A 13168-nucleotide genomic window follows, 5' to 3' on the forward strand; every position below is an offset into this window, starting at 1 on the left:
ACACACACACACATGCACAAGGAATGCATTACTCTTCACCAATTATTAACTTGAATTTAAAATTGAACTACTTAATTTTCAGCAGTATATCGCAGTATATCGTATACTGTCAAGTAGTTGAAATTTACTATTGCTGAAAAATTAATATAGTTAATTTGGCTATTACCAAAATGCAGTGCTCAACTGGAGTTATGATGATGATGATCAGGATAAATGAGTAGAGATCAAAGAAAGTCAACCAGATGAAATACACAATTATGCTACAACATTTTTAAGAAAAAATGTAGTTATTCCTCGAGCCAAAACTAATTTTTTGAAACTCTCTGTTTCAAATTTAGATCATCTTTTAAGTGTAACAAACTGCTTTATGCAATTAGAGAACTAGCTACTATTCATAATAAAAAAAATTAAAAGTCCATTTACACAGTTTTGAATTATTGTAAATATTGTAAGAGGGCAATGCTGTGACCTGTTTTTGATTCGTCTGTATTGTGCCTCAATGTTATTGATATTTGCATGCTGATATTTTTACAATTGTAAAACCTTACTGTGGATGTAAGAGCCAAATCATGTGGACATCTTTACATCTGCTTTATTGTGTAATGTTTTATTAGATTATACTTGATGACTTGGACCCCAGGAAGACTAGCAACCACTACTGTGGAAGCCTATGGGCTTCCTTATATATAATTAAATACACAAATAAATACATTGACCTGAGTCAGATACAAACATACAACCATGCATATACACACGCAACATTTCACACACACAATATTTGTACATGAATACCAGACACCACATGTGATGACTGAGGTGTACACACAGTTTTCTCGAGCTGAATGAAAGGATAAGGAGGAGATTAAATAAAGGTTATTATGACAACCTGAGGTTATTAGATTTATGACAGTTTTCCTTATTGTGTTGTTTTTTCAGTCAGCAAATTTCAACAAGAAAATTAGTATTAAACAGACTGTAAACTGAATTTCAAAAATGTAAATTCTCCAAATCTTTAAATTCTCTATATTGACATTCTAGGTAATATATTCCTAAGTCATATAGCTGGCTTACAGGTACAGATGATCAGTGACCCTATAAATGTTATAAGCTGCACCCTAACAGCTCTTTAGTCTGCATGAAGTGCTGCTCCTTGAGCTTGGACTAATGCTGCCAACGTTGTTTTTTTTCCCTATTACTCACACTAGGCACCCACTGCACACAGTATTGTCATAACATCACAAAGTTAAATGTTTTTAAAGCTGTTTTCAGGACTATACCTTCCATGATCCCCTCCACTTCACAATATCATCAAACGATGTCTTTTGCAATTGTTTTGATTAGATCATTGGTATTTAAATTCTAGAAACACTAAGTGTGAGGACAACCTGTCAGAAAAGAGAAAAGAGGAAAAAACTCCCTTTGAATCCCAAGACAGGGAACTATGGCTGTTTATTTTTCATCCGTTGATAATCTCAAACCTGACTCAGTAGAGATTTTGTTCTACTACAGAGATGACATATAATTACAATGTTGTAACACAGAAAATATTCATCTGACTCCCATACGAACACTATGGGCAGTAATGACGAAGTCATAGTGTAAGCACACGTGATTAGAATACAATGACAGGCATCTCTCCCTTGGACCATTTTGATCCCTAGTCGAGCACATTTCATCCAACATCCATACTTTTGATGACATTGTCTTAACCCAGTCATGAGGATTGTATCAGATCTTATTCAGATATATTTTTGTGAAATGAAACTCGTGTAACTGGCAGGTGCAAAGAGAAATATGTGACCTAACAAATAGAGCAGGGCGATATGGCCAAAAATATTTATCACGATATATATTTGAAAATTTGCGATAACGATATAACTGACGATATAATTGATGCGAGACAAAATACAACTCCACAACATTACTAGCGCAAAAAGACAACCTTCCATTTATTTTCACTTAAACAAGAAGCTGGTTTTTATGTACATTAAAGCTTTATAAAAATGTAACAGTGCAAATGCAAATTCCTTGCTGAAAGTTTAACCAAAAGGCATTTCCAGTAGAAATGGGCTGACATATCCTGAGCATAACCATGTATAATATCCACTGAAGTTAAAAAGAGGTGCTTTGCAACATTAAACTGCAGTGTGCAGTACGCATTTTTCGGACCATAAGGTGCACGGGATTATAAGGCACATTAAGCGAAACAAAGCAGTCAGATAAATCAAACTTTATTAAACTCATTCTTCTTGCTTCCTCCACTTCTGTACCATTGATTCATTAATGTTGAATTCTCTGGCAGCTGCTCTATTCCCATGTTGTTGCAGTATATTAATGACTAACCTCGTATTGTGGATGGATTATCTCAGTTGTTCTCCTGACTGAAGTTTGGTCCGTTTACAGCATCCTGCCATGCGATTGCATTTGTCTCTAACCATGAGGAACCTTCACGTTAACTTTTATAAGTGGAAAAGTGTTAGTGTTTGTCCTCCAGCTTCACTGTTTATGTTATGCTAACATAGCTGTGTCGCTAGCGATCACGTAGCACATCATTATATACCAGCTAGCCCAACTTCAGTAACCCTACAAACGTCACTGCTGTTTAGTTTCCTCTCTTCATTTATGTTGGAAGTGATAGCAGAGCTGTACGTTTGATTTTTTTCAGAAATCTCTCAGTCAGAACATGCAATATCATGCTTAGGTAACTAGCGAAACTAGCGAGCTAACTTCCGCTAGCTTCCTGCTAACTTCTAACTCCGTTAAATGTAATAACTTTTGTTTTCATGGATGCCTGGAAGTTAAACTTTATAGTTACACCTGGTAAAGCAGCAATGCTGATCGTTTTATTAAAGATGAAAGAATTTAGACCGTTTTTAACTCTCAGTGATGCTGCAGTGTTGTTTGACCTGAAGAATACGGAGTTTAGGACCCAGATTACTCCCAGATTTAAGAGCATCTTAGTCCGACAAATATGACAATAACAACGGCCGCTTGCATGTTCTGCAAAAAATGTGCTTTGTTGTGTATCTGACGGACAAACACCAAACCAGTTCCACATCACTGAAGTTGCACCGTTTTTACAAACCAATTCTGGTTCATCTGTTTCACTCAACAATCGGCCATGTGCGTATGAAAACAAAGGCACCGCGCATGCGCGTTTTACTCCCATTCTATCGCGATATTTCATTTTCCTATCGTTGCCTAACATTATACCGGTATTACCGTGAACGGTATAATATGGCCCAGCCCTACTAACAAAGTAAAACAGGAAGTAACTTTCTAAACATATTCTCAGAAACTTGACACAAAGGAACACTAAGAAGGCAAGGAAAACAAATCAGTTCAGTTCACTTTGATTCCTAAAGCACCAAATCCTAATAACAGTGGCCTCAAGGCGCTTTGTATTGTAAAGTAAAGACCCTAGAATAATAAAGAGAAACCCCAGCAATCGGACGACCCCCTAAGAGCAAGTACTTGCGGGAAGGAAAAACTCTCTCTCAACAGGAAGGAACCTCCAGCAGACCCAGGCTCAGGGAGGGCAACCATCCGGCATTACCAGATAAGGTTAGGTTTAAGGGTATGCTTGGCTCAAAAGCTCAAAAGATGGTTTTCAGGGAATATTGTTAAATGTTCTGTTTCAATACCATATGTCAGAACAAGATCTAGACTGTGATTAAAGTGGTGGGTGGGTTTATTTTACATTTTGAGAGAATCAAATTAAGTCTAATAATAGATTAAATGTTGTGTTGAGGCTGTCATTTTTACATCTACATGGTATTAAAATCCCCCACAATAATTATTTTATAGATGAGCACTAAATGAAATAAAAAGTCTAAGAGATCAGATAGACCCACTGACTCTGAGTAAGGACCAGGTGGACGATAGTTAACAGCAAATAAGTTTTCCAGTTTTAGGTTATCCAGCTAGGGTTGATAAGGCTAAGCGTCGGTCTTTTAAATGAAATAAAACTTTCTGGGTCTTTGGTTGGTTAATAAGATGGAGTGAAGGAAACTCTGTTATATTCAGAGAGTTTCTCACTGCCCCCTCGGCCTGTGCTTCGAGGTTTCTGATGGTTAGAATGACCCGGGGGTGTGGATTCATTTAAATTAACATAATCATCCTGCTTTAACCAGGTTTCTGTAAGGCAGAGTAAATCGGTGTGTTGATCCATTATTTATTCAAAACAGAGACATAATGTTTAATAATCCACATTTCACTGTTTTACTTTTTGGTGCAGTTGTTGATAATATTGTTCTTCCTTTGTGATATTTTAATGTTTTTTGCTAATTTTTGGTTTGTTTTTGGTGGTCTGGGAGCAGACACAGTCTCTAAGGAGATGGAGTTTTGGAAAGAAAACAACACAATCAACTCAGATCATGACATCCGGGGCTTTCAACTGTATTTCACTGTCTTTCTTTTTTAATATAACTGGTGTGGGGCAATGGCATGACAGGTTATGTAAAGGGCGAGTCCCCCATCCGTATACAGGGATGGTGGCGCTCTTTCTTCAGCCATCCACTGACTGCTGGTCAATAACCTTTAAATTCTTCATACCAGATTCTTTTTTTAGTGTTAGTGTTTTTAATTACTGTTCACAGACAGCTGACATTTCTTTCAGCGTCCATTTGCTGAAGTGGTTGTAATGAGGCTGTGTTCTTCACAGCTGTTAAATGTGATGTCATGACTACAGGTTTGTGCTTTGGTAATATACGGACTATTCAAGGTGCCCAGGTATATTTAATCATAGCCATATGGTGCTACACTTTATCTACCCACAGACAATTTAGATTTACTGGTTAGTGCCACACAGAAAAGTTCCAGAGATCAGGAGATTCAGACAAGGGACCTTCTTGCTGAAACAATGGTGCTTACCACTGCACCAGTGTGGATCAGTTGGGCCCCAGGTTAACACCGACTGCCTCTAATGCTGTTGGCCAACAGGGTGTCAGTGGAAACTTTGCTAATGTTGGCTATAACGAAGAGGAGAGGAGGCAGCGAGAAAGTGTGGAGATGAGAATATGGACTAAATGTTGGACAGCAACTCATCCACACTTAATTGAGTGAAATAAAACTGGCTAAACAAAGCCAATTAAAACAAAACATAATCATTTCTGTACTGTACTCTGCTGTGCAAGTCAGCCTTATCTTACTAATTTTGTACCGTGGGAATCCTTATGAAAGCGGGGACAATGATGATCTCACCCCCCACTCCAGTCTTCCCTTCAAATGGAGATATGTCTTTAGGGTATACCATCACAGACTGCCTACAAGTGTTTTGGACCTCAATGTATATGGGGTCTACCGATATGTTCCTGTAGTAACTAGAGCCCATTCTGGTCTTAAGTCAGGATGCAATTCTCTAAATATCCTCAAATCCAAACTTGCCTCTTAAACATGGTAACACCTGAGGCAGCTCTATTCACTGAAGGAGACTGTGACATGCTGTTAAAGCTCTGGCAGCTGAATCAACTTGTACACATGCAAGATTTTATTTTGTGTCACATTAGGATCAGAATACTTTATTAATCCCTAAGGAAATTATGTGGTTACAGAAACAGACTCAATTAAATGTAATAATACAATATATTATATCCATCCACATTCTTTTGCTTATCCTTATCAGGGTAACAGGGGGGCTGGAGCCTATCCCCGCTACCATAGGGCGAAAGGCAGGGCACACGCTGGACAGGTCGCCAGTCTGTCGCAGGCCTAACACATAGAGACAGACAACCATTCGCACTCACATTCACACCTATGCAAATCTCTGTCAGTACTCTCACTAGAGCATTTTGAACACCAGTAAATCAGATTGACCCAGCCTGATTCCTGACCACTCCGTGTGTGCGATTTACATGTTAATTATTACTCAGGCTTAATGTAAACATCCGTGATTGAAAAAAATCGACTCTTCCAGTAAATGTAAGAATCAGCTGGTTGAATTAAGACCATATAAGAGCCATTACACCAGAATTGCCATGTCAGAACAGCAGTTTGTAGCATTTTTAGCTTTTACACAGCAGACAGGAAAGTAGGAAGAGAGCAACGTGGAATAATGTGGAGGGCATGATCTGGGATGGACTCAAACCCAGGCTTCTGCAACCCTTTCGTTGAGCATTAGCAGCACCAGGTCAGAACAGCTCTGTTGCTGTGTTGACAACAACATGTTATGTTGGTGTAGCAGGTGTGAACTTCAAACAAATGTCTTTCCCTTTGGTGTTAGCGTCCTTCATTTTCTCTATACTAAGCTAACTCTCCCGAAGTAAAGACAAAACTACATAGACCTGACCGGGCTCATATCCACTCAGGACCAGAGCCATGATTGGACTAATATATGTATTTATTTAACCAACGGGTGAAGCAAATTTTAAGCATATTACATGGAAGTCCAGACGTAGCTTCCAGGTTTTTTGTCAATCTGTCGGAGCTGTTTTTGCCCTGTGTGATGTTTGCATGCATGTTAGCTGTGTGCCTGAGCTCAGCATGTCTTTGGTCCTGTACCAGTAGTTGTAGTACTGAATGTCTCTTCTTGTCTGTTGCTCTTTCTGCTGTTTTCCTGCTGCAGAAAAGGCCAGTGGGAGGAGTCAAACCCTGCCCAAGCCACTCCCCCAGAGTCAAGCTCCACCCCCTCAGTCTCAACCCCCTTGTCCTCTACGTCTGACATTATCACCTCCTCTACCACCACTCTCACTTCACCCTATGCATCCACTGACATGTCCTTCACATCCACTGATGTTCCACCCCTCTCTACCTCCATTCCATCCACCTTTTCTTCCGTCACCACCACCACCACCACACTTCCCACCAAAAATATCAAGAAAAAGTTTGGTGACTTCTTCGCCTTCAAGAGGGCTCGAGTTGCCCGAGCCACCAAGGCAAGTGGGGGAGAGGGAGGAGGAGGAGAAGGGGTGAAGGTCAAAAGGACCTCCATTGCAGACCTCATTCGACCCCTCCGTGAGGCCAAAGAAAGGGAGAGGGAGAGGGAGAGGGACAAGGAGAGAGAGAAGGAGAGAGGGGCAAGGTCAGTGGAGGATGCTAACATTTCTAATGATGCCACCACCACAGAAGGAATCTCCGCCACCAGCCAACATCTTGCAGGCGATGTGCGGGAAAAGAGATCGCCTGCCCAGACGTTAACCATGATGATGCCACCCAGTGAGACCACTCCCTTGTATCCCACCATCACAACAAGCCCTGATCTCACGACTACTGTACTTTCCAATCTGGAGGAAGAGGCAGCTCCTGTCTTGCCAGCTCGCATGCCCAGTCCTGTGGTCACTCGCACTCTGACTGAGCAGGACAAGCAGCTGGTAGGGACTCCATATGGAGAGAGGAGACTAAAAGTGACCAAGAGGGCACTGAGAGAGGGAAAGAGCCAAAGTCTCATACTGTTGACGGGATTAGAGACTGATGACAAGGATACACCCACTAAGGTCAGTCTTGTGATACCTGTAACATCATAATAACAGTAAATTATGAGATGAATCTCGATGGGAACCAAGGTTTCTAAAAAAGCTAATGTCAGAGACAAGCCTTTATTTTGAATTTCTCTTGTTTTAAGTCTAATCTTAGCATATTAAGGTAGAACCTTTCCCTGTTCTTTGACCTGCTCCCATTTTATATTGTAAATGATGCTATTTGTTGTTGATACAGAGTAAACGCTTCCTCAAAGGTCTACCTGTTGCTATGATAAATTTACCACGTTATCACTTTCGTCGCCTGGATATGACCAGTACAACAACACAGTCGCGTCTTTGCTGTGCTCGTGTGTTAACACAGTGATACTATTAGTAAAATTCTAGTAGGGCTTCATGCCCATTCTCATAAAACATCTACTCTACTCTCAATCTTTATATTGACAGTTTTCAAATAATACCAACGGAACCAAGCCAAGCCAGTGCCTGTGTGTGTGTGAGGGAACAGTTATTGTTCTAAGTGTTTCTGTACTGTCTTTCAGAAACATGCTTCGGAGAGCACATCTAGTTTTGAGCAGAAGCTTCAGGTGATGTTGCACAGAATGGGCGTGGCCAAAACTCCACCTGCTGAAACCAAGATGAGCCAGGTAAATGGGGGAGTGCGCATGTGTGTGTAAACATATTAATCTGAACATTGTTTGCCTTAAATATTTTATATGCAGGACTATCGCACCTCTTTTATTTTTTATCTTTTTAAATTGTGAGAAACACTCCTCACACATTCTCCCACATCCCATTTTGAAAGTTTGCCAGAAAACAAAAGTGATTCAGTCTCATTCAATTATTTTTCCCATTTAATGAGTGATTGATTAAGAAAATGGATGATAGGTTGGAATGTCTTAAGAAAAACCACATATCTCAATTTTTCCATATTCATTGAGTCTACTCTCATTAAACGTACATTACAGATGAGTGTGGAAACTTCACAGTTTTTACCCCTGAGCCATAACAGGCTGACTGAGTATTGTCATCATCCTACCAGGCAGCCAGGCAGTGTCCCAGTAGTTTTGTAATTAAATAGTATATCATCATAGTTTTATGATTCAAAGAAATATGTAGATCTAAAATTACCTTTAACTTAACAGACATTTCCACTCCTCTGTAGTAGGCTAGTGCTATTAATGGGAATAGAAAGCAGCAGTAATGGCAGTTTTCACACTGACACTGAGAAAATGCTTTCCTACTCTATCTGAACACCCAAAGTGCTTTACACAGTTTGTCTCATTTACACCACAAGCACTTTTTCCTGTGCACTTTCTAACATTCGCACACACTTACACTCTGATGGATGCATCAGAGAGCAACCGGGGTTAGTATCTTGCCCAAGGATATTTGGCATGTAGACTGGAGCAGATGGGGACCTTCTGATTAGTAGGTGACCTGTGTTCTTCTGCCCTAATATGTTTATGTGGATAATCTGGTTCAAAAATGCTGGAAAATATAGAGCAAAAAGCACCAAATTGCAGCCCATACCTGTGCACTTTGAAAACCAGTAACTTGGTCAGTTTTCATAGTATGACGTTAAATTATAACTTTGTTTTAAAGAGTACAAGAAAGTTACTACAATGAAAAACAGGTTTCAACTTTTTCAAGTTTTCACTGCTTTTATTGGAATGACCCAAACCAGCAAAATAGACAAAAATGGTTGGAAGAGAAAACAAAGGTGAATAGTAAAATCCCAACTACCTCATATTTATCTTTTTTATTTATTTATTTAACCTTCATTTAACCAGGAGGGCCTTGAAATTCAAATCTCCTTTTCAAGCAAGATCTGGCTACACGAAAATACATAAGACAAAAATAAGACTAATTCCTCTTTTACAGAATAAAGATGAAGAGCTGAGAAAGGCCAACTCTGATGGTAAGTGTTTTTGCATAAATATCTCTATCATAAAAAATATATGTTGTGTATAAGTGTGTTTGTGTGTGTGGTTGTCAGTGTGCAACTCAGTGTTGTGTGCAGTGTAATGCCCTTTAAGTTCACTACGTAAAGGCCAATCCATTTGTCATTTATAACTTACCATCCACTTTCCCTCCCACTGTCGCCAAAGTGCTTGCTCACAGGGGGTCATATAATTGTTGGGTTTTTCTCTGTATGTATTATTGTAAGGTCTACCTTACAATACAAAGCGCCTTGAAACAACTGTTGGTGTGATTTGGCGCTATATAAATAAAATTGAATTGAACTCAAATTGAACTATTCTGATTAAGTAACACACTGTCTTCCAACCTTTTTAGTGTACATGGTTATAAATCAAATTTAGTTTAATTCTTTAACAGAACATTTGAGTCTATGTGTTTCATATAGTTTTATAAATATTGTTTTTTTTCCATCACTCTTCTTATTTTGTTTGAGTCATCACTACTAATCCTTGTTTTAAGATCTGCCATCTAGAGCTGTGTGATAATCTGTAGGATTCACATATTATTCGTAATATTCACTGTCTTCTACTGTCCTGTCACTGTCCCTCAGGTGCTATTCTTGACAAACCTGAACCACCTCCCACATACATGAAGCCCAGGACTATGTCCACTTCATCAGGTATCAATATTTCCTTGCTCATGTCTACATATAAATTATAATCTCAATCTATAGCTTGGAAGAGCCAGTTCAGCAAAAAAAACCAAAAACCCACGGTATTGCTGTGTGGGACAATGCACCAGCATGAAGAAGTCAGTGATGATCGACCAGTTTTCACGTATTTTGTAAAAAATTGAAATATGGATCTGTAACACTTGTCAGCTGTTACAGGACCCCAGCACAGTCAGACATGCACAACCAATGAGGTGAATTTGTGCCTGTGCCACACCCTTTGCAGAAAAGGTGTGCAGCAGCACTGCTTCAGGATGTTGAGCTGCATAATCCACTGGAAGCAATATCCGCTTGCACAGGGAATTCTGTCCCAGAATTAAGGGATGTGTTGGGTGGAAGATAACTGCAGCCGTAACTTTATGCATTTGCCACTGTTTCTCATTTCTAGCGGTCTATGTCCCCATGCACACATCTGACCTCTATGAATATTGCCTCCAACAACACTCCCGGCCGAGCCAGGTTTTGGTGGACTGAGGTCTGCGTGTAGCCCGAGTCCACCATAGCCTGCCGTGTACCCCCTTGGCATCTTACCAGAACTCTGTACATGAGTCAGCTGCTCACGCTGTGCGGCTGCCTGCTCCTGGTGCATTTGAGCCAGGACGTGCATCTGCTGCACGGGCTATGGGTCTAACATCATGTGTTGGGATGTTGGGTGCCACTGTAACACTCTTCAGCTGTTACAGGGACCCAGCACGTGCTAGGGTTAGGGTTAGGGATGTGCACAAACGATGTGGCTCAAGTGTCCTTATTTACAGAGTGAACTTGTTTACACAGTTTGTTTTTTCAGACTGTCATGTGGTTCCAGCTGTCCCGCTACCCATCCCAGCGTCAGCTCGTACCTCCCCTCCAAGGTGCCGGCGTGCTACTGAAATAATAGAGGCAGGATTAAACAATCATTGTCAGCTCTGTCTGCGGAGCCACAGACCACACCCAGCCTCAGCATCATATGTATTAAAAGAACAACTTTATAATGCTTTATAATAAAGTTGAACATAGTCTGGATATCACGTTGTAATGTACTATATGTAAACAGCAAAGTTTAGTCTTTGGAGGTTTTAGTTTTGGTGGACATGGGACACTGGACAGTGAGTGACATCATAAACTTGTTTCTGTAGTGTAACCAGTCTGATGTATCTAGGCCTGTGATATGAGAACACAGGAAGTTCTGTACTAGTATGCCATGCTTTCTGTGTATAATCTACATCCTTTTAAACATCTGTCCAAACTATGGGCACTAACTGGGAACACTTGCAATGTCCCTTTCACCCTGCTTCCCAGCTGATCCCAGGCATCCGATCAGATCTCTGCACCCCGTTCAACCAGATCCTCTCCTTCCTCCAAAGCCCGCCCTCCCAGAGCGTCCTATTGGCCCCCTGCCACCCAAACCTGCCATCTCAGCCAGACCTCCTCTCTCCACCCTGGCTGCTGCAGGAGGAGCTCGTCCCTCTTCTGCTCCTCCTTCCAGCAGCCCAGTGGAGCGGCTGGAAGGAGGAAAACATGATGGCAGGCCAGAGGAGACTACAAGACAGGTAGTATATTTCATTTTATTGTTGGCAATAAGATCATTCAGAAGGTGAGACTGTATACAAAGCTATTATTGTTTGATTATATATTAGGTAACTAAGTAGGGCTGGGCGATATGAGAAAATATTACTATGGTAAATGGCCTGTATTTGTATAGCGCTTTTCTACTCCCTAAGGACCCCAAAGCGCTTTACACAACCTGTCATCCACCCATTCACACACACATTCACACACTGGTGATGGCAAGCTACATTGTAGCCACAGCCACCCTGGGGCGCACTGACAGAGGCGAGGCTGCCGGACACTGGCGCCACCGGGCCCTCTGACCACCACCAGTAGGCAACGGGTGAAGTGTCTTGCCCAAGGACACAACGACCGAGACTGTCCAAGCCGGGGCTCGAACCGGCAACCTTCCGATTACGAGGCGAACTCCCAACTCTTGAGCCACGATCGCCCTATAGACATCACGATGTTTAAATAACCCCCCAAAACAAATGTTATTGTCAACCATATAGTGGTATATGGTTGAACTGGTATACTCATTCAAACTGACAATTCAGTCAGGGGGTCATTAATGTGATGACCTCAAATTACAGAAACATAAGCCTAGACAGTGACTCTAAAAACGAGTGACCAAGAACAGTCGCAGGTGTCACAGCTGGTTCATTTAAGGTTTTCTTTGGTGTGTGGGGAGAGGCTGACATGCAGAGTTTAAAACACTCTTCTTTATGCAGTGGATGACTTTTCAGCTGGTGAAATAAAGTCGTGGTACTGCTTTTACCAAAGTTTTATGGCAGGTTTTGCAAATTACTGCGTTTTGTTCGACATCCTCCTTGTGAAATCCAAACTACAGCAAGTGTCATTCTCTCACTTATCTGAAACTCCCACAGTTGCCATATTTTCTGGTAGCCATTTTAATCATAGTGTGTGGAAAACTCACAATACATCGAGTATATTCAAAATATCGCTCACCCCTATAACTAAAAACACTTTAGTCAATAGAAAAAGAAAGGAAAACTGAAATTTGAAAAAGAACGTTTAAACAATATTTTGTGCTTTCAGAACTAACTGAACTATGCTTTCTTTCATTTTGTAAGGAACTAGCCCGTTTAGAACCAGTACAGGAGTTTTCACTTTGATAGCCGCGTCTAGGTGATGATTCACATTCATGTTGTTCTGTTAAGAGGAAAAACACCTTTTTGTCTGATCATATTTGACATTCTGAAAATGAAGGACTGCATTTAAAAATAGCTGTTGATGCAGTGCTTTTGTTAAACCCTTGAATTAAACCTTCTTGACTGATTCGCTGATTTCAAATCAATGGTGGCGTACAGAGACAAAATTGTGTCAATGAACATCTGGTGATTACGTTCCTAGAATGGAAGCGAGGACGGTTTCCAGGGTGGAACATCGAACGTGTCGTCTAGAAAGGAGCTTCCTTCAGTCCCACCTCTCTGGAGAAGTCCCGGTACACAGGATCGCGCTGAAAAAGCACAATCAGTGACAGAGGGTTTGTCTTACCTGTCTTATTAAAAGAAATTTAACCAAAATTGTGGTGGTTCTGATACAACTTTCAATG

General features: G+C 40.8%; 1 protein-coding gene across 1 annotated transcript in view; it reads left to right on the forward strand.

Annotated features, from left to right (window-relative positions):
- carmil2 (capping protein regulator and myosin 1 linker 2) overlaps positions 1-13168 on the forward strand; it is a 63582-nt gene that overhangs the window by 42884 nt on the left and 7530 nt on the right. Inside the window, exons 33-38 of the mRNA XM_085460989.1 lie at positions 6563-7430; positions 7955-8059; positions 9297-9333; positions 9946-10014; positions 11344-11594; positions 12967-13099. Coding sequence (XP_085317115.1) covers positions 6563-7430; positions 7955-8059; positions 9297-9333; positions 9946-10014; positions 11344-11594; positions 12967-13099 — 1463 coding nt within the window. The remainder of the gene's footprint in view (positions 1-6562; positions 7431-7954; positions 8060-9296; positions 9334-9945; positions 10015-11343; positions 11595-12966; positions 13100-13168) is intronic.

The sequence above is a fragment of the Copadichromis virginalis genome, linkage group LG7 (genome assembly GCF_057382275.1).
Source record: "Copadichromis virginalis isolate Kocher_CV1m ecotype Utaka linkage group LG7, C_Virginalis_male_GT1.1, whole genome shotgun sequence".
NCBI classification, from domain to species: Eukaryota; Metazoa; Chordata; class Actinopteri; order Cichliformes; family Cichlidae; genus Copadichromis; species Copadichromis virginalis.